The 20,484-nt window shown below is 37.3% G+C and overlaps 1 protein-coding gene across 1 annotated transcript in view; it reads left to right on the top strand.

Moving 5' to 3' along the window:
- dock4b (dedicator of cytokinesis 4b) overlaps window positions 1-20,484 on the top strand; it is a 114,647-nt gene that overhangs the window by 56,488 nt on the left and 37,675 nt on the right. The window contains exons 20-36 of the mRNA XM_038286511.1: window positions 248-329; window positions 1,480-1,650; window positions 4,309-4,501; window positions 5,457-5,593; window positions 8,950-9,084; window positions 9,626-9,724; window positions 10,151-10,245; window positions 10,399-10,474; window positions 10,657-10,757; window positions 10,891-10,949; window positions 12,048-12,196; window positions 13,648-13,733; window positions 15,815-15,841; window positions 16,197-16,292; window positions 16,401-16,461; window positions 18,495-18,588; window positions 19,834-19,982. Of these exons, the coding sequence (XP_038142439.1) occupies window positions 248-329; window positions 1,480-1,650; window positions 4,309-4,501; window positions 5,457-5,593; window positions 8,950-9,084; window positions 9,626-9,724; window positions 10,151-10,245; window positions 10,399-10,474; window positions 10,657-10,757; window positions 10,891-10,949; window positions 12,048-12,196; window positions 13,648-13,733; window positions 15,815-15,841; window positions 16,197-16,292; window positions 16,401-16,461; window positions 18,495-18,588; window positions 19,834-19,982 (1,810 nt within the window). The remainder of the gene's footprint in view (window positions 1-247; window positions 330-1,479; window positions 1,651-4,308; window positions 4,502-5,456; window positions 5,594-8,949; window positions 9,085-9,625; window positions 9,725-10,150; window positions 10,246-10,398; window positions 10,475-10,656; window positions 10,758-10,890; window positions 10,950-12,047; window positions 12,197-13,647; window positions 13,734-15,814; window positions 15,842-16,196; window positions 16,293-16,400; window positions 16,462-18,494; window positions 18,589-19,833; window positions 19,983-20,484) is intronic.

The raw sequence follows: 20,484 nt of genomic DNA, 5'->3' as shown, positions 1-20,484 counted from the left end.
AATCAGGTTTATTCACATCATGCTTTTATCAAAAGTAGATTTTTTTAATCTGCAATATTTTTTTATTGCATTCAATATTCCATCATTACTCTCAGCTGCACCATTAGCGTCAGCCATGTTGATTAACTGGGTGCAACAGGGTTGCATGTAACACCACGTCATTGCCTCATGGGCTGTGTTTTTACCCGCCATTTGAGAAAAGCGTTACAAATTTAGATAAACTGGGATGTGTCTATGTCTTCCCCAGGGACCTGATCAAAGTCCTGAAATGGTACGTGGATCGCATTATTGACGCCGAACACCAGGATCACATACAGCAGGTCCTCAAGGTGAGGCACACGTAACGGTAGCCAGTGAGTTCATTTCAGAATATATGTCATATGAAATTACAACATTTACACAGAAACACAGATTTATCCTCTCTCACTTTCGCTTCCTCTGTCTCTTATTCGGTTCCTCTGTCAGTCTTGCTCTAAGAAGGTTAAATCAGCAGAAACACAATGCCTCCGGTGCTGAGGATCCTCATCGTTTTATTCTAATGATGCATGTTGAAATATACTGCAACTTGTCTGCTGCTAAACAGTAAATGGGGAAAATACGTCGCAGACAAATCTGCAGCACTGCGCCACAGAAGTAATCAACTGATACTGTGCTTTATTAGACCACTAAAAGTCATGGGGAATGAGGTGCATGTCTCAAGATTTAAATCATGTAATGATTCCATAAATGCACATGAATTAAGCATAAGATTGAAGTTGTTAGTCTATGATTTATCCATCACTAGATGTAGAACAGTGTTTTCATGTACTTGTTTTTTCATTGGTTTTATCAGTGTTTGGAGAATACCTGGCTCTTCTTTGCACAGAAGCTTCAAATAAAAGAAATTTGCCAATTTTTTATGACTTTACAAATCCTTTAAAGTAATATTTTAATCAGGTTGACCTTTACTGAACCATTGGAAACGCTTTGATTCTTTGATTTTTTTTTTTACTTTCTCATTTATAGCTCTGCTGGACTTTTTGTTATTCAGTTAGTATTCATAATATAACTTTCAGGATTTAGGCTTCTTTTGTCTTATCTATCCCCAGAATGCAACTATTTTGTTTTAATTCTGATACGTCTGATAGCCTAAAGTCAGCCATAGTCTGTTAAAAGAGAAAAGGCTGTCCATAGCGGTAGATGAGAACGCCAGAACAGTCAGAAAATCTCTGAAGTTTATCAATACTTACATAACAGCAAAGTCAACTGTTAGCTGTTACACAGATGAGGCAATTTGGTCAAAATGAGGGCAGATGTTAAACCGATTGCTGCCATAATGCTGAGGTGGTCGTTACAGAGGAAGTAGAGAGAGCACCTGTACAGCCTGTACAGGGATGCTCTTACTTTAAAAGCTTTAAAACCAAAATAATTCAAAGCTACAATGAAAGTATAATCTATTTCACCAACAAACTGTAACTGTAAACTTTCTCTGTCCTCCAGGCCAGCGATTACATCTTCAAGTACATTATTCAGTCTCGCCGGCTCTTCTCTTTGGCCACTGGAGGTCAGAATGAGGAGGAGTTCAGAGTCTGCATCCATGAACTCTTCATGTCCATCTGCTTCTTCCTCTCGCAGGAGAACAAAGGCATCAGTCCAGTTGCTCAGACGCAGGTGTGTGTCTAGATCTGTCTGCTAAAACATGCAGTAAGCCTTATGAAAAATAAAATTCAAAGACGCTCACCTCTGTATGTACAAATCTATGCCTGCTAATGCATAATGCACCACACCATGGGTTCTTTGTGGAGGATGATAATGCTGTGGTGATGAGTTGCGATTCTGTCTGTAATTGATTTTTATTGAGCCAGAGGAGCCCGAAGTCAAGAGTTAGAAATTTCGGTGACTGTTTTCCTTTTCTTTTTTTATTCCTTTGTTTTCTTTCCTTTTCTGGTGGGAGGCTCGCACAGCGGGACGGCTGCTTTCTCGGATTGCAACTTAGACCAAAACAAGCAAGTTAAAGATGCCAAAGATAATCCTAATTACACAGTGGGAACAAATGACTGTGTGGCTGAACACTGTTGTCAGGAAATTATTTCAGTGTTTGTGTTCTGTTGCCTGTTTGATCTTTTGTCCGCTCTTCCTGTTTGAACAATTAGAATAATTTACAGCTCTCCAAAAAAGGAGTTGTGTAGACCCCCCTAAGCTTTTAATACACTATCTGGATTACAATTGTGGTCTTTTGCAAAAGTATTAACACACCCTAAGAAACAACAGCCCTTTGGAGTTCAACATTCTGAATTTATGCTTTATGGCTGTGTTCAGACTGCAGGCCTTGATGCTCAATTCCATTTTTTTTTTGTGAAATCAGATTATTTTTTTGCGTTGCCGTTCATATTTCCAAATATATGCGACTTGTATGTGATCTCCTGTGTGAACTGCAGTCAAAGACGCAAGTGTCCCGCTGGTGCAGTAGAGGACGCAATGACTTCACGGGCCAGCGTGCTCTATTTTTACGGAAGTAAACATGGATGGTAGTGGCGGAGCGCATCTAGAGGTCTTTTCCAACCATAAAAACTCAATCTTTTCAAGATGGTGAAACATAAATACTGCTCTCCACATCATTGTCCGCCATGGTTGTTGTTTTTCTTGCCGCTTCTGCGTAGCAAGACCCAGAATAGTGACATTTGTCGGGTATTAATGACGTGCAGGTCGGATGAATGCGACCTGTGTCTGAACGGCCAGGTCGCATTTGAAAAGATCAGATTCGTGTCGGATTCAGGACCACATAGCCAAGTGGCCTGGGTCAGATTGGAAAAAATCAGATCTGTGTTGTTCAGAATGCCATGAAAAGATCAGATCCAGGTCGCATATGGGCCAAAAAATCGGATTTGGGTCTCTTAAGGCTGCAGTGTGAACGTAGCCTATGAAACCCTATTTCTAAGATCAATGCATCAGAACACTGAACAGTTTCATCAGAAGATAGAAATGCTGCAAACATGCAAGAGGCTGCTCTGATTGAATGACAGCAACTTTTTGTTTTGTTTTGGCCCCATTAAACACTGCAATGAAAACAAACACTGGAAATCGCTATGAGCACCCAAAACCTCCTGCAGCGTTACTACAGCTAGGTGGTGGCAGCATCATTTTCCCAAAGCAGGGACTAAGAAGATTGGCAAAGATAATGGAAGAATTCCGGTGCTAAATACTGTGCAAATCTAAACTAAAAAAACCTTTTCAGATTCACCTTCTAGCAGGACAGAAAGCCAAATCTTTTTGAATTAAATTAGTGTTACTGAAGAATTTCCAGTGTATTTAAAGTAGACCTGAATTCAGATGATAGTTTGTGGCAATAAAGATTGGAGTGATCTTTAGAAAATAAACATAGATTTTTAAATCCTTATGTGCATAGTTTGCAGAGAAGAACATATAACAACTTAAAGCTTTACTGCAATTGTTTCAAAAGGAGCTTTTACCAGTAAATGAAAGAGCAGAGTTGGATACAAATGCATGCTGCAGATTATTTATTTGAAAAAGAAATGCCTCTGAGATGATGCACTACATTGTTTTTATCCATCAGATATCCTTTAAAAATCTAATTTAAAAATACATTTTCTTTTAAGAGTTTAGCAGGAAAAAACCTAAACATTCTTAAGGCTTATAACTTTTTGCAAGACACCTTATAAGTACATAATTAGATCTCCCTAAAGATGCACTCTGCTTCTGACTGCTACTGCACTCTGACTTCTAATTGGTGTTAATCTTTTTCTACAAAACAGTACCTGTGGGAGGATGCAGCTCAGGCTGCTGTTAATCCCACCGAATCTGCAGCCTTCGCTGTTCAACAAGCAATAACCCTTTGAGAATTTGGGGTGGATTAGGGTTAGGGTTGATAAAAGGTGATATTTCTACATTTTAGCGCATGCTTGTGTTTTAGTTTTAATGAGAATCATCATCTTAAAAAGTTCTGGTCAGCAACGTTCTGTTGAATCCTCTTAGCCCCAAATTACAGAAGCTCCAATCAAATCACCTTTGAGTTGTTTTCTCTTTTTGTTTTGTAGTGCAGATCGACTTTGGTTTTATTAATAAAATATCTCTTTAATGACACAGCAGTGAATATGAATATTTGCTGTGTGCTTTGTTGTAAAAATTAACATCTGGTGTGATGAATCCCCTGACAACACTCCTTTTTCTCTCCTCTTTGCAGCAGTAGACTTTCATCATGCTGTTTTGATTTAGCCAAAATAGTAAATGTACCAAAGTATTATTTACTGTATGAATTATGATATTAAACTTGTAAATGTGACTGAGAACTCCTGGTTTTTATCCATCCAGGCGGTGTTCCTGCGAACGTTCCCGGCCATTTACAGCGAGCTGCTGAAGTTCTTCACTGTTCGAGAGGTGGCCGGTTTCGTCCGGGAGACACTGGGTAGTCTGCCCAACGTAGTCCAAGCAGACAGTCCCCTGGAGCCTGTCAAACTGCAGTGCATTTCCAAGACAGTGGAAAGCCAGCTTTACATTAACCCAGGTAAATCAAAATACATGAATGCTTTAAAATCATAAGGAAATCATATTGAAATGTCAAAACATTCTGTCTTAAACATGTATATAAATTTACTCTTTATAAGATGATATTATCCCAAAATTTAGAAAAATTCTAAAAAAAAAAAAAAAAATCCTGTCTTAAAATCTGTGTTGTTGTTTTTTTCATTATCTTATGCAGGCCAGTTAATTATATGTTAGTCTGTACACCTTAATTTGGCCAATCACATATATCAATGGTCATCTGTCAATCAAATTATTTCGGTCATAGCATCTTGAGTCATATGTCGCAGCTAATATACGCAACGGTTGAAATAAGAATAATTTACTTTAACTTTGAGTTATGTCCCAGAGCAACGCTGCCAAAGCTAGCAGAACTGACACTGTTGCGAGGCAAGGGCTCAAACGTGTACAGCTGTAAGCCTTCTACACATAACGAAGCTTCTGCCGCCCAGGTGTCCTCTTCCACAACAGCTTCGTCCACACTTTCCTCCTCTAAATAAAAAATGTATGACGGAGGAGGCTTATCTACGACCTCCGACACAAAACTCTTCTCCTCTTGCATGTTTCTGCTGTCCATAGCGTTCCTTGACAGTGTCGTTGCTAAGTCACCAATTTAGTGCTACTTGGTCCCAATGGAATTTCCCATTGGGAACCTACTTGCACTATGTTTCTAACTGGTTAGCAAGATGCTTATGAGAACTTGCTTGCGAACTCTCCGCCACAACAATCCCGCCATCTTGATCATGACCAATCAAATTCACTTTATTCACTCGTGTTTCCCTATGACTTTAAAGGAAACATGTTAAAACAAATCTATATTCCTACACCCAGTTCTTGTACCTTATATGTTAATTTTTTTTTTTTTTTTTTTACGAACCTTTGCACAAAAACTTAGCTATAAACAAGAGTTATATTTTGATGCTTGACAACCTTTCCAGAGTCCCGGTGCATCCTGCTACCCGTCGTGCTCCGAGTGCTTCACACCTGCCTACAGGATCAGAGAGATCTGGTCATGTGTGCACGCATCTTCACCAGCATGCTGTCCCTCATTAAGAAGGAGGAAAGCGGAACTGTGGTGAGTATAAAAATGTCTAACGCTCATGACCAAATGCTGCAATAATGCTGTCTGCGCTGCACAGGTGCTACAGAGTTAAGTGTCAATCAAGCACAATTTACAGTCGTGATTTAAGACAACTGCAGTTGATTTTGCAGCTGTAAGATTGATTCAAGTGGACTCCTTGGCAAAACATTCCCCAAGCAGACTGCTTTATTTGTTGTGCACTGTCAATTAGTGGTGGTAACATGAACATTGGCAGGTGTGCAGCTCACTAATGAGGCTGGTCAATTTAGCAATGGGGCTGTTGAAATGACTTTGAGCTTTTCCATCTGTCTGATTGGTCTGTATGTGTGTGTGTGTGTGTGTGTGTGTGTGTGTGTGTGTGTGTGTGTGTGTGTGTGTGTGTGTGGTTCTGTGAATTGCACCTTTTCCTGCCAGAAGGGCATTTAATGGTAAAGACTCCTAGAAGGACAGACGCTGCACAGATTGGCAACACATTTAAAGGGCGTTGAGAGTGTAGGTAGCCAATGCGTTAGTGAGACTTCTTCTCATTATCGGTCCAAAACTGTCTGTCCTGTTAGGCAGAGAGAGAGAGAGGACAAAAGGGGGGTGAGCAGACACAAGTCTTTCTCTAGTTTCCCCCCTCTGTTTATTACATTGCAATTCACTATTAGCTCTTTTATGAGCTTTATTCTATTTTTAAAACCTAGTTAAAGATGCATTTATATCCAGCCCTTCACAGTTATGGTGATAAAGGTGTACAGTAAGTAAATATGTATATAAATAATTTATGATTATGATTGCTTAAAAAGTTAAATATATAATTTTCGGTAATTCCTATTCAAAGAACTCAACATGTGAATCGATGCCAAATCTGATGTAGTCTCACATCTAAAAGTATGATTGTCTCTTCTAAGGGGAAATGAGTCAAAGCTACAATTGATTTATTGGAAAGATGGAACCTAACTTTCTTCTGCTTCCAAAAGATTAACACCAATCTCTTCTGACCCATTTTATAAAAAAACGTTATTTTTTCAATGTGTAATAGCTTTTATGTGAACTTAAAGTCAGACTGCCAGAAGGTGCTTGTTTCATCCATAGCTGCAATCACTGATCAATAATCTATGACTGACAGTACATTTCATGACACAGCCTAATTTATTTTAGCTAATCTAAAAATCGGGAAACATTGTATAAAAAGCACTTTCATTAAGTGCAACATGTGTTGATCTTTTCGTATATTGAGTCTATAAAATGAAAATAGGAATATTTTTAATATGCTGCCACTATTGTGCGGAACAGAAAAATAAAGGGGCATGAGTTATTAATTTGATTTGATTAGTTCTTAACCTTTTATATAAATTTAAAAAATAAATTGTTCATATTAATAAGCATTTGGATGACATTAATTAAAACTATCCCTTTTTTTTCTTTTTTTGTTTTACAACAGAGGAAAAATTATAAATGTGAAGAAAAATGTCACTATTGGTTTCCTCAATATTTTACAGCTTAAAAACTCCACAATTTTGAACTCTGGTATATCTATCTGAGACTCTTAGTTTAAAGTTATAGAGAAGCATTTGCTTCATTGGGTCATTTTAATGCATGCTGCTCATGTTGCAAGTCAAAATAGATTTTACAAAAGGCCTGTTATGATTAGCATCAAATAACAACCTTCAGTCTTACCAGTTTTGAATCGTTTAAGATGATTGTTGCTGGTTGGAAATAAAGTTATAAGTGATCACTTCATAGACAAGTTATAGAGCATGGAAAAATGTATTTAACTACTCAGACATTAGCTAACAATGGTGCTAAGTTGCTTCAGAGCATATCGGTGCATTTAATGACCTACTTCCAGGATTTAATATGACTGAACCATTCTGGTTTGAAACCTGGCATACCTGGAGCGATTAAATCTGAGCTAAATAAATGCTCCCTGTATTTTGGATGTATTAAAGGCAGCATGTTGCCCTGCAATAGATTGACGACCTGTCCAAGGTGTACCCGCCTCTTGATGGACAGATGGATGGATAAAGGCAGCATTTTCAACAGCTTTCAAACATTAGATTGTCATGAACCGAGGACAGATGGACCCAGTATTCAAGGAGAGACAGTCAGTAGGAAAGTTCAAAAAGGTTTATTAAATTAACAAAAACTAAAGTGGAGCTGTGGCTCGCGGACACTGCAGGATGGGGAGTGGGGCACCGGCCAATCACAGGACTCTGGTTTAACAGTCCAGTCCTAGAATGTCCCCAAGTGCTGCAGTCCCAGTGGACATGCTGGAAGCCAATCCTGGTCAGGGATCCAGAACAGACAGGGACAGGATCCAGATCAAGCAGGAACAGAAACAGGTGGCAGGATTCAGACTTTCAGGCATCCACAGGCTCCCAGGAGGGTTCAGAGTCTGACAGGGTCCGAAAGCATGACCAGGTGGTCACACACAGGAGCAGACAGGATCAGGTGCAGATGAGCAGGCTCAGTGGAAGAGGGTAGCCGAGACAGGACGTGGAACCAGAACTTGATGCAGGACTTAAAACTGGTTTCCTCCCTGGAGCCAGGCTTACTTAGATAAAAACTGAACCTCCCCACATATAGAGCCAAAAACCCAGAGGACTCCGCAGGGGAGGAACAGTGGACAATCAGGAAACGAGACAAACACTAATACCCTCTTTCCACTGGCTTCTAGGATCCAGGACATGAACCAAGGCAAAAACTGAACAGACAGACTAACAATAAGACAAGTAATGATCTGGCACTGAATGCTCAGGCTGAACTGAATATAAACCAGAGGAAACAGGTGAGAGGAATAAATTATAATTGAGGCAGGGAGGGAAAACAACAGGTGAAAGGAATGATGAATTAAGGGAGAGCAAACAGGCCAGATCATGACATAGATTCACCTTTAGATACAAAGAATAGGATATAAACATATGGACTTCTCAATTTATATTTAACATTGTAGTTGATCAAAAAATAATAAAATCTAATTTGTAATCCATAACCTTTTTTTTATAAGACAGAGCAAATTTTCCTTAATCGCTTTTAAAAATGAAAATGTAACATTCAGTTCAGACCAACGTATGTTAATCTTCTGAACTTGTTCAGATCTGCTATCAGAGCTCTTTTCAAACAGTTGGTATCATGACAAACAAAACTTAACAAAGACCTAATTTAATCTTGGCACCAAGTGCAACAGAGCATCTGCTATAGGGCAGGTGAAAAAAGAACTCTGCAAACCGCACATAAAAAACACGATTTTCTTCATTTAAATATTAGCATACACCGTTTTATTGTGACTTTGGCAGCTGAATATGGATACTCCCACATGTCTTCCATCATTTAGTGAGAAATATTTTTTTTCCTCTGCTTTTTAGGAGCCTGCTGTGTCGGAGGAAGTGGAGCTCATAGTGGAAAGTCTCCTGGGAGTATTACTGAGAACTATCCTGGAAATCAGCAACCGGCCCCAACCTGCAGGACCCGCCATGAGACTGCAGTTTCAGGATGTCACTGTACGTGTGTGTGTGTGTGTGTGTGTGTGTGTGTGTGTGTGTCTTTGCGCAAAAATTGGTTTGGGAATGTGCAGAATCGTCAAGCCTAATTAGAGATTTTAAATTGAGTTTCACCAGTGGCAACTATCACTCCTCTATGATTATTAATATTGGAGGCAGTAATTAAAATTTATCATGCAAGCACAGATGGGGAATAGTGACGTGGATAATATTAACATCAACATTTATACTGAGAGATAATGGGAACTGACTAAGGTGAAATAATTTCCTCTTATTTAAGACATTAATCACATTGGATTCCTTCTTGTAGGCTTTTATCTAGACGTCTTATCTGAAAAGTGTAAAGGATAAAGTAGTTATTAAAACTTTGCTTTAGCTTAAGTGGGTACGGTGGAAGTACTTCAAAATCTGTAATGATGTTAAAAATCTGACTGTCTAATGTCTATATCTCAATTTAACTCGGCAGTTTCTGGCTCTTTTAATTTTACTTACACTAAAACTAATGTTTGTTTGTTTTTTCTTTTTGCATTTATTCTGTCAGGGTGAGTTTGTGGCGTGTTTGTTGGCGCTCCTGCGACACATGAGTGACAAACACTATCAGAAGCTGCTGCAGGCATTCAGCAGCAAAGACGACCTGAGGGTAAGATACTTGTTCCTGTGTTTCCTTTACAGCACCTGAATGTTTTTGGGAAACTGCTGTCGTTTATCCATCCCAAAAATCAGAAATGCAATTAAAACTTAATGCAACTTAGTTGTGTGTTTTTGTCTTATTTGAATATATATATATATATATATATATATATATATATATATATATATATATATATATATATATATATATATATATAGTGTTTTTATTTGTTTACATATATGTTTAAAAATCATCAATGGAGGAGAAAGCTTTTTTGTCCAACAGTGAGCACAATAATTAGTTTATAATGGGACTGGACCAGGATGAAGATTAATGCAACGTTATTTGGGGAAAAAAAACAGAAAATTGTTTATCTTAATATGTTAACTTCCTGTAAGTGTTGCCTGACCACATGTTGTTGTGTTCATGTTGCAGGACTTCCTGCTTCATATCTTCACAGTCTTCAGAATCCTAATAAGACCCGAAATGTTTCCCAAAGACTGGACGGTGATGCGACTCGTCACAAACAAGTAAGACATTCAACAAAAAAACATCTAAACCTGAGATTACAGCAAGATTTCCAATCTACCTTTTTACCTTTCTTGTTTTTTCTTTCTATTTGATAATTAGCATAATAGATATTCTGTTGTCATTTATACTTGCTGTTGGTCTTTTTCTTTCAGCGTCATCATCACAACCGTCCTCTACCTTTCAGATGCGCTGAGGAAAAACTTCCTCAATGACAAGTTTGATTATAAGGTATGACTTTTTGAATCTTTTGGAGCATAACTGCAAGATTATTAAAGGATTTAATTCTCTTAATTATTTATTGATCAGTAATAGTAAATAGAACTAAAACAGATCAGACTATAGAAATAAAATGTCTAAATTCATGAAAATCAAACATTTCAAAGGAGAGCTGGATTTGTCATGTTTTTCAGGTTTGGGACTCGTATTTCTACCTGTCTGTCATATTCATCAACCAGCCCTGTCTTCAGCTTGAATCCTTCTCGCCATCCAAGAGGAAGAAGATTCTGGAGAAGTGAGTGCTATCTATTGCTCACCAACACTAACTTCTGAAAATTATAGACATTCAATCTGTATTGCAAGTCCGTAGAATATTTTGCATGTCACTAACATGCATTTTGGATAATGTTAAATAATTTGTCATGCAGATACGGAGACATGCGTGTAATGATGGGCTGTGAGATCTTCAGCATGTGGCAGAATTTAGGTAACTGTCCTTTTAAGTGCTTAGATTGTTGCTTACAAGGATTACAACTTCTTGAAAAATGTGTCTGTACTGTAATGTAATAAACCAGAACTATTTATTACATATTTACATTTTAAGATAAACCTTTAATTGTAGATGTACACAATTTGAGAAGCTAATGATTATTTTGCTAATCGATTAACCTATTGATAATTTTTTCGGTTAATCGATTGATTGCGAAAGATTCCTTAACAGAATGAAACCAGGTAAGGCTAAAACTTTTCCTCTTATGGAGTTCTGGATAGATCATATTGGCAAAAATAAAAGTGAATATTTAAATATTACTTTAACAATTTTGGTATAATTAATGCTCTGAGTGGGTTCCTTTTTCAGCTAAAAGAAAGTATTTACTATACTTTAGTATACTCCAGATAAAGATTAATTGTTTACTAAATTAGTTAGTGATCATTTCAATAATCAATTAATCCGATTCATTGTTTCAGTCCTAGTTGCAAATAATTTCTAATGTGTCACAGGTGTGTTTGAATAAATAAAACCATCATTTAAAGGATATTTTGTTTTGGTAATTTTGATGATTATTGGTTAAAGAAAATGTAAACTGCGTGGTCATGCTTTGGCGTAAATATTCAAATATCTTTGCTAAAGAAGCTAGTTTTCAGGGTGCTTTATCCAAGCAGGATATTACAGCCTAGCAGAGGAAAAAGGGGCTTTAAAAAGTTATCCAGGTAGATTTTTATTTTAATTTATTGTAAGACATATTCATTGAAGTTAACAGAAAAAATCTTAGATTGTAACACTGTGTAAAGGAGCTTATTTTTAAAAATTGCTATAGTATTTTACAAGCAGCAATGGATCACAATATGAGAGTAAATGGAATCTTTTAAAATTAATATTGTACCACAATTAGATGTAACATAAATGAAAAAAGAAAAAGAAAAAGAGGACCTGATGAAGCAAATTCTTTGAGAAGTTTTACAGTCCATAACCAACAAAGAAGAGCTTTTCAGAGTAAAACTGCCTCAGGGTTGATTTCAAGTCCAACGGTTCATCAGTAAATTGAAAGTCTAACCTTTGGTTTGAACCTTGTCTTGGATCCAGGGGAACACAAGTTGAACTTTATCCCGGCCATGATTGGGCCGTTCCTGGAAGTGACCCTGGTCCCTCAACCTGATCTAAGGAATGTCATGATCCCAATCTTCCATGACATGATGGACTGGGAGCAGAGGCGCAGCGGCAATTTTAAACAGGTGGGCCACTGTTAAAATTACATCAGGTGATAGTTTTCATCTTTACGCTTTAAAGGAGATGATAGCAGCCGTTTGAGTTGATAAAAAGTCAAGTTTGAAATGTTTTGTCAATGTTTTTTTTTTAAGGCTTTTGCTATACATTCAATTTCAGATATTTTCCCTCTAAACAAAAAAATTTTGGGTTTTCTCTTGGAACACCCTCTAAGTAAACCGTAAGCCTGCATTTATTTGCAGAGGAGTTGTTGTTTTTTTTAGCCGACAAACTCTAAGTTGTTCTAAAGAGGCACCAATCTAAGTGAAAGTGACTTTATTTCATGATGAATAATACACAATACTTTAGCTGCTTTAATGCATTAGCAGTCCTTGTGTGTTTTCTGTTTAAAAATAGATTCTCCTTCATGGTGTAAATCAGTGATTCCCATATAGAGGTACTCATACCCCTAGTGGTCCGCAAGTGCATTGCAAGGGGTACATGAAAATACTTTATTTGTTAGTAAAATAAAATAGGGCTGGGAGCTGATCTGCTTTGTGAGGACCCAATTGAAAATTTAAACAAGCTTTTATCATCCAAAAAGTAAGTTTTTCTTATATGTTTGAGTTCAACCTTCAGCTTTGACACACTTAAAAACCAAGCAGAGGAACAGACTGGATGTAGAGAACAGCCTGGGATCAGCTGTTTTTCACTCTGAGCTATCAGAGCTCATCAAAGTAGCTCAGGTGTCTTGATGAAAACGAAACTAATTAAATAATTTTGACTATAATTTTTGTTCAGTATTTTGTTTGCATTTCATTCAAATGTAATTATAAGGTAGTCACTCAGAGGAGGTCCAGTTTTATAAATACTGGTTTATAGTATGGTTTTATTTTGTATCTATTTCCATTCCTTACTGACTTCCAGGCAACATATTTTTGTTGTTTTTGCTTGAGACGGAATGAATAAAATGCCTAAGAATTAAATGCTTAAATTAAATTATTAATAGTCATTTTTTTAAATCAGTGATTGTATGTTTCACATTTGGACAATTATCAATACTTTTGACTGAGAAGGGTACTCATGGTAAGACAAAATGCCCAAAGAGGTACACAAGTCAAAAACGGTTTGGAAACACTTGTGCATGTTACCAAACATTTTAGAATTTACTATGTTACATAACATGTAGAAAGCTAAAAAAAATAAATAAAAAAAAGAGCCTCATCTATAAACCGTTCAGCTTTCTGAAAGGCGCATTTGGCTCAAAATAAGCAGGGTGAGTGTAGATTAATGATTTCATGCAAAGCTCAGGTTGCATCTATACAAAAATTAAAGTCAAAAAAGAGACAAAGACAAAGAAACGCTGCTGCTTTTAACATGCAAGTTATGATGCAAATCAGTCATTGGTTCAGAGCTTTAAAACCTCAGAGTCTGACTTCTATCCAGTCATTTTATTAAAGTTGCTTTGTCCCCCTCACAGGTGGAGGCCAAGCTGATTGATAAACTGGACAGTCTGATGTCTGAGGGTAAAGGAGACGAAACGTACAGGGAGCTCTTCAACAGCATGTGAGTTAATAAAAGATTGAGAGAACCCAGACGGGGTTGAATAATAAAGAACCTTTTTTGCATGGAAACCTTTTAAAGTCAGAGTAGAGACAAAACAGAGAAGCTCTGTTTGAAATTCTATTAATAGTCAATTTCAAGATTAGTATTAAGAAATCATTGATGAGGAGTTTTACATTTGGAGCAGTGAAGATCAAGTAGATTAGTTACATGATGAGGTAAGTAGTGAATCTTCTCCCTTGGTGTTGTCACTGTGATCTTCACTCACACTACATCTATCCATGGGCCTTGTTCCTATCTGTCCTTTTCTTTGCAGATTTTATTTTGCATCTGCTTAATGTTTGTTTGTTTGCTTGTGTGTATTTGTTTGCTACGTTTATCATTTGTTTTTATTCTTCTTGTTGCCCTTCATTGTGGGCTTATAGTTGGAATATATTTTTAAATCACTCCTGTTTAAAATTGAAATAATCCAGCCTCATTTGCATAACAATTGTCTCCTCACTTTCACAAACAGGACTTACAAAAGTATTCCCACCCCTTGAACTAGGTCTAATTGTTGTATTGCTAGAGCCAGAAATACAGTACAGCTCAATGGGATTTTAAGCAATAGCAAGAAAGCTGTGCCCAGCTACTTTACTTAAGGAAGAGCTTAAATAATTTATAGAGAACTTTTGCAAATAAAACTACAGACTGTGCATGATGAATGTTTGCAGGTCCCTATGGTAATTCATTGAACCTCCTCCTTTTGCAGTTAGTTGACAGTCTTTATGGGTGTGTCTACCAGCTGGCCACATCTAAAGACTAACAAAATCTAATTTATTGTTCTCTTCAAAACATCTTAAGGCCAATAATATTTAAGTCATACCAGACATTCCTTATTGGATTTAGGTCAAGACGGCCTCGTGAGGGAGTGGCAGCCTAGTGGTTAGGGCATAGGGCTTTGAATCCTGAGGTTGTGAGTTCAACCTGAGGTTGTGAGTTCAACCCTCCTCTCCTAAAGACTGCCACTCTGGGTCCCTGAGCGAGACCCTTAACCCCAAGACCCTTAACCCCACACTGCTCCCCGGGTGCCGCACAAAGGCAGCCCACTGCTCCCCAAGGGAATGGGTTAAATGCAGAGATAAATTTCTCCAACTTGATATAAATAATAATAAATAATAATAAAGTTCTTATAATTTTTTTCTGTTTCCCCTGTTGGCTGTTTGAAAGCAAAATTTCTTATGGCTTTCTAAAAAAAAAAGATGACTTTCATATTGCCTTACCTACAGAAATGTGTGGACTAAACCATCTAATGATGGCACCGCTGCATAATGCTCTCCTCACTTAGCTAGTTTGCTTCATTTCAACAACAAAAATCCTGTTTTTATGCTAAGACTGAATTGCATGTATTGCATCATGGAATCAGTAAATCCGCTTGTGGGAAGTCATTCCTTGGGTTTTAATTCTCCATCTTATTGTTAAATTTCTATTTTAGGATAATAATTTAAAAACATTTATTACTTAGTTTCTTCCTCCCTCTTGTATCATGGGAGCTTTTTTTCTGCAGGGTCAGGGACCCCACAGGTGTCCATACCCAAAATCCCACAAAAAAAACCTTGAGGATTGCAGTCAGAGCCTGCCGAAATGTCTAAAAGTTTAAAATATATGAATACTTTTGTAAGATACTGTAGGTGGGAATCAAACTGTGATGTTTTTGTTGTAAATCATTCACATTCCCATAACTGATACACATATTAGATAACAGACTGTATCTAGATCACCAAATATTGATGCAGATTAATGTTTATATGTAATCTGTGATGTGACTGTACATATGCAATAGAAGAAATTTTTATCATGATCTGATTTTATTATTATTATCATCGTTGTTTTATTTGTTCTAGTCTTTAACGTTTTGCTTTTACTGTTTAAATTGCAATAGATTGATTTTCTATCATTTCTGCATATTTTAGTTCTATTTTGTTCTCCTATAATTGTCCCACCTGCTGACTTTATCCACCCCGTAAGCTGAGCTGTCTAAGTTTGTGCTGATTTTAATCATGTTAATATTAATTTATTCCGCCTATGCTTCCCGCCTGGAGTAGAATTCCTCTGTTTGGTCCGTACCCTAGGTAAGATGCTCTCCTCTTTGGTCTCTGTGTCGTCTTTGTGAAAGGAAACAGGGGAAACGATTGGTCGGACCCAGAAAGAGCTCTAGTGTGTGTGTTCTAACTTTCCATCAAACCAACCAGTTCTTATAATCGATATTTTGCTTGATTTTATATTATAACTCCAGCAGGCGAGCCTACAAGCATAGGTGATCCTTGCATGACTGAGATTAATTTCCTCCTTGCTTTGTGCCATCTTTTTTCTTCAGTAATTTCTTCCATTGCTGCTTGTGTTCCCATTCCACCTCTTTCTCTCTCGTCTTTTCAGATCGTGACGTTCTCTCTGTCTTGTTCTTGTCTCTCTTCATTTGTCCTGTAGCCTGCTGAAGAAGATTGAGAGGGAGACGTGGAGGGAGAGCGGGATCTCTCTGATTGCAACCGTCACTCGTCTGATGGAAAGGCTGCTGGACTACAGGTCAAAGATCACACACACACTCACTCACACTTGTCTTCTGAGATGCATGAGACTGTCTGCTTCAGTTCCCATGACAATTAGTTTTATATATTTGTATTTGATCCCCAGGGATTGTATGAAGTTGGGGGAAGTTGATGGTAAAAAGATTGGTTGCACTGTCAGCTTACTGGTAAGTTTATAGCATGCTCTTTCCTTAAACAGATTATTTTTCTTTAACTTGCCCTCATATAAACATCCGGTGGATATATGAACATTATTGTAATATATGCCCTTAAGCAGTTGCATTTCAACTTTAAAAAAGACAAGATCACAAAAATGGAGCAGCAATTTAAATTACATTATTGGTTTCAAGAGAAACAACAAATAATTGACTGACCTTATCAGTATCATACAGCCTCTGTCATGTCCTTTACTCAGAAAATTCAGAATTGGCTAACAATAAGTTGGTGGCATAAAGTTAACAAACAGATTGTTTACACAAGCCAAAGCTAACAGGGGTTCTACACATACTGATCAATGTAACGTTATACCAGGTGTTTTTGGAACTACCATGGCCGTTTTTCAATTCACTAGAATGCGAGTACGGACTCTTGTCCTCGCCAAGTATGTTCTTGAGAAGAACACAGGAAAGTATGGACTTGGTGAGAACGGGAGTACGCAGCATACATATGGGTCAATTGGAACAGAAGCGTACTGATGACGTTGCCATATGCCCGGCTCGTCTAGAGCTGCATTTCACCTCCTGTTATTAATAGTCTATGGATAATAATAAATTATTATTATTCTTTATTTAGTGGGGGAATAATAATTAACAGTCAGATAAACACAAATCAAATCAACATTTTGCCAAATAAAGCAAATAATCGGCATTAGAGCCAACAGTCCTTAACACACGGCTATGCCGAGAGAGGGCTACGGTTAGCGCTGGCTGCCGTTACCCTCGGAGGTCTGCTGGTCCTCTCAACTTCGGAATTTTTTTTAAATTATGCCTTAAGTTGGTAAATGGACCGTATAGTGACGCTTTAAAGTATAATATTCTCGCCTCAAATGATCTTAAAAGATACTTTTATTGAACAACAGCAACAGAAATGAGAACTTTTATCTTTCAATGGAGCGCTCCGTTGAAAGCTGCTGCAGTGTATGCTGGGACAGCTATTAATCTCAAGAATGGACAAGTCTGCTCTGATGCTTGCTGGGTAAATAGCGAGGGGTGAGAACAACATCCGGGGACTTTGTCTGTTCTCAGTGTTCGCATTCTTATGAATTGGAACTGTACTAGTGCTGAGGGTGATGACGTTTTTAGATTACTGAGCACATGAAAACGCACAAGTACACATATTGAGAAACGGACCATGTTTATGAATGAGAATTCAGAATTGTCCCACAGGTTGCTATGACAATACTTGTTCACTAAAGAAATTGGTACTTTGTCCCTTCTTGATTTCAGCAGGACAGCCTCATTATCTTTTCATAGTAACCCGTATAGACCCTGTTTTTTGTTTTCAAAAACTCCGATATACTGTATCTCCCGCAGTTGTTCTTATGCCATGTGCTGAAGGCTAACTCTAGCATGTCCACCCTCTGTTTTGATATGACTCTTTGAAAATTTCCACCATTAATGTGTCTCAGTTTAACCCCACTACCTCAGCCGGTTAAAAAAAAATACAATTTATAACCTTTAATAATTTGTATTTCAACTGTTTTAGTGTTACACTAATTGTTATCTTTAGAGCAGGTCACATGACTTATGCAGACAAGGAGCCACAGGACAAGTCATTCTCATTGATCTTCATTATAAAGGATGGGAAATGACACATTATTTACAATTAGAATGTTAATCTTAATAGCAATACAAACCATAAAACACATGTTATAGGATCATTTTCAAAATATAATTTATTCTTTTTTTTTCAAAAAAGAATATATTAATATAATATGAAGACAATGTACTCTTTCATGTGCAAAGTGGTTCTGGTTTGTTCCTTTATGCATTGAAATTTTTGCTGAAATTCATGTAACTAAATACATCCTATGGGTGTGTGGGTGAATGTTTTTTGTGATTATGCATCTGATATGTCTTATCTTTTTTATTATTATTTTTGTGCTCATTTCCAACTTTTGAATTGATTATTTCAATTGCCTTTCTCCCATTTTCCTTCCATCTTTTTTGGGATCCCTTTCAACTCAATCACCTGTCTGCAGAACTTCTACAAAACTGAACTCAACAAGGAGGAAATGTACATCCGCTACATCCACAAACTATATGAACTCCACCTAAAAGCTCAAAACTACACAGGTACTCCCTTCAAAGAGAGGTTGTCTTTTTTATACTATGCATCTGGTTCTTCATCTGTCATTATCTTAGTGTTCATACTCCTTTAACCTTTCTACGTTTTGCAACATTTTTAGCACAAATATGTTTTATTGAGATCTTATGTGTTATCATTTCTTAAGAATTTTTTTCCCGAAAAAGATAGAAAAACTGTGGCAAAATATATACATAGATACATCAACCTACATAAATACATAAATGTCCTCATGTAGAAACATGGTGGAATCATCATAATATGTGGGATTCAGCAAATATAGGGATGCTGGTCAGAGGCACTACTGATATAAGACAAGCTGCAAAAAACATTTTTTCTATCAAGCTGTACTTCCGGTCAGTGTATGTGTCCATCAGAATATGTCCCAAAATGCATTTGCATTTCAAAATCTGACAATGTTTGTTGGAAGAAAAGGATAAGGCTCGATCGCCAGACTAGCAAGACTAATTAAGCGATCGCTCTCCAACAACAATAGAAAAAGTCTCTATATTTGCAGCTAGTCCCATTTAAAAAAAAAAAAAAAAAAGAGTTGTTAGAGTTTGCAAAACTTGCTAGATCATTTGGTCAGAATTTGAAAACACTATTGATTCCCAATTTGTGTAATTCTGTAAGAAAACCTGTTAGACGCCTTACATAGCTTTTATGCTTGAGGTCCAAGTTGCTAAATTATGCCATTTTAACTTCCATGCCCCCAAGCTCAGCATCCGCACGGACAGAATTTACATTTCGTGGACCTAGGACATTTTTTTTTTTTTTGCACTTTCTTAAAAACATCATTGACGAGTACCAAATCCTGCCGACTAGGTTTTGCAAATATAAACTTCTAAAGACATCTTGTGAAATCTACTGTCATGAAGAGGCTTTTAAAAAGCTGACAACAGCTATGTATTCAATTTCATTGTATAATGCAGCCTGTCCAGGAGCTGTCCAGAATATTAGGTACAAGAGGGAGTATGAAAGTTGCAGACGTCATGTCTGCGTACGTCCTTCAGGCGTAACTGAGCCTTAAGGCTTGCATTTTAGCCTAATTTGCCGTTCCAACAGAACATCAAATAATAACATAAAATACCAGTAAAATTAGTGAAAACGTTTGGTTCCAACATCACAAAGTTAAAGATGTGTAGTTGCATCTGAAAAGCTTTTTTAATGTCATCAAATTGTTCTTTTGCTCAAAATCTCCAATCTGAACAGTTGCTATTGTGTTTATTTTGCAGAGGCTTCCTACACCCTGCTGCTTTATGACGAGTTACTTGAGTGGTCAGACAGGCCGCTCAGAGAGTTCCTTAACTACCCCATGCAGAGTGAGTGGCAGAGAAAGGAGTTCCTGCATCTCACCATCATTCAGAACTTCGACAGGGGAAAGGTGAGCCAACACATCATGATCTAGGTTTCTCCGTATGTACGTATAAAACATTACTGTTCATTTTATGCTGCTTTTTTCTCTCATTTTAGCTGAATACAGCAACTGTTCCACAGTTAAGCAGGTTTTATTGTTATTCTGATGCTATTGCTTGCAAATGCTCACTTCTAGCTAAGACATATGATTGGAAATGTCAACATCCCATATGAATTGAGAGTTTTTCAAACTGCTCCTCTTTTCACTAATAGTCCACATTTCCCTTCCATTCAGCGGCTTCACCATCTGCTGGTACGACAGCGCAGGGGCCAGGAGGCAGCAGGAAACAAAAGCCTTCTGTTTAATTAGCAATTCTGCTGTGCTCTGTACCAGTACCTGTCTGTGGACAGGATGCATTTGGTTTTTGATTGTTGTTAGCTCAATAGTGCCATCAAGTGGTTTGATTGCTACCCTACATACCAAGTTTAATTTTCTCATGTTTTTTTTCTGATGTTTTTTCTGTTTTCTT

This window comes from Cyprinodon tularosa, unplaced genomic scaffold, assembly GCF_016077235.1.
Source record: "Cyprinodon tularosa strain WSP-4 unplaced genomic scaffold, ASM1607723v1 ctg227, whole genome shotgun sequence".
NCBI lineage: Eukaryota > Metazoa > Chordata > Actinopteri > Cyprinodontiformes > Cyprinodontidae > Cyprinodon > Cyprinodon tularosa.
This window is presented reverse-complemented; position numbering and strand designations above follow the sequence as displayed.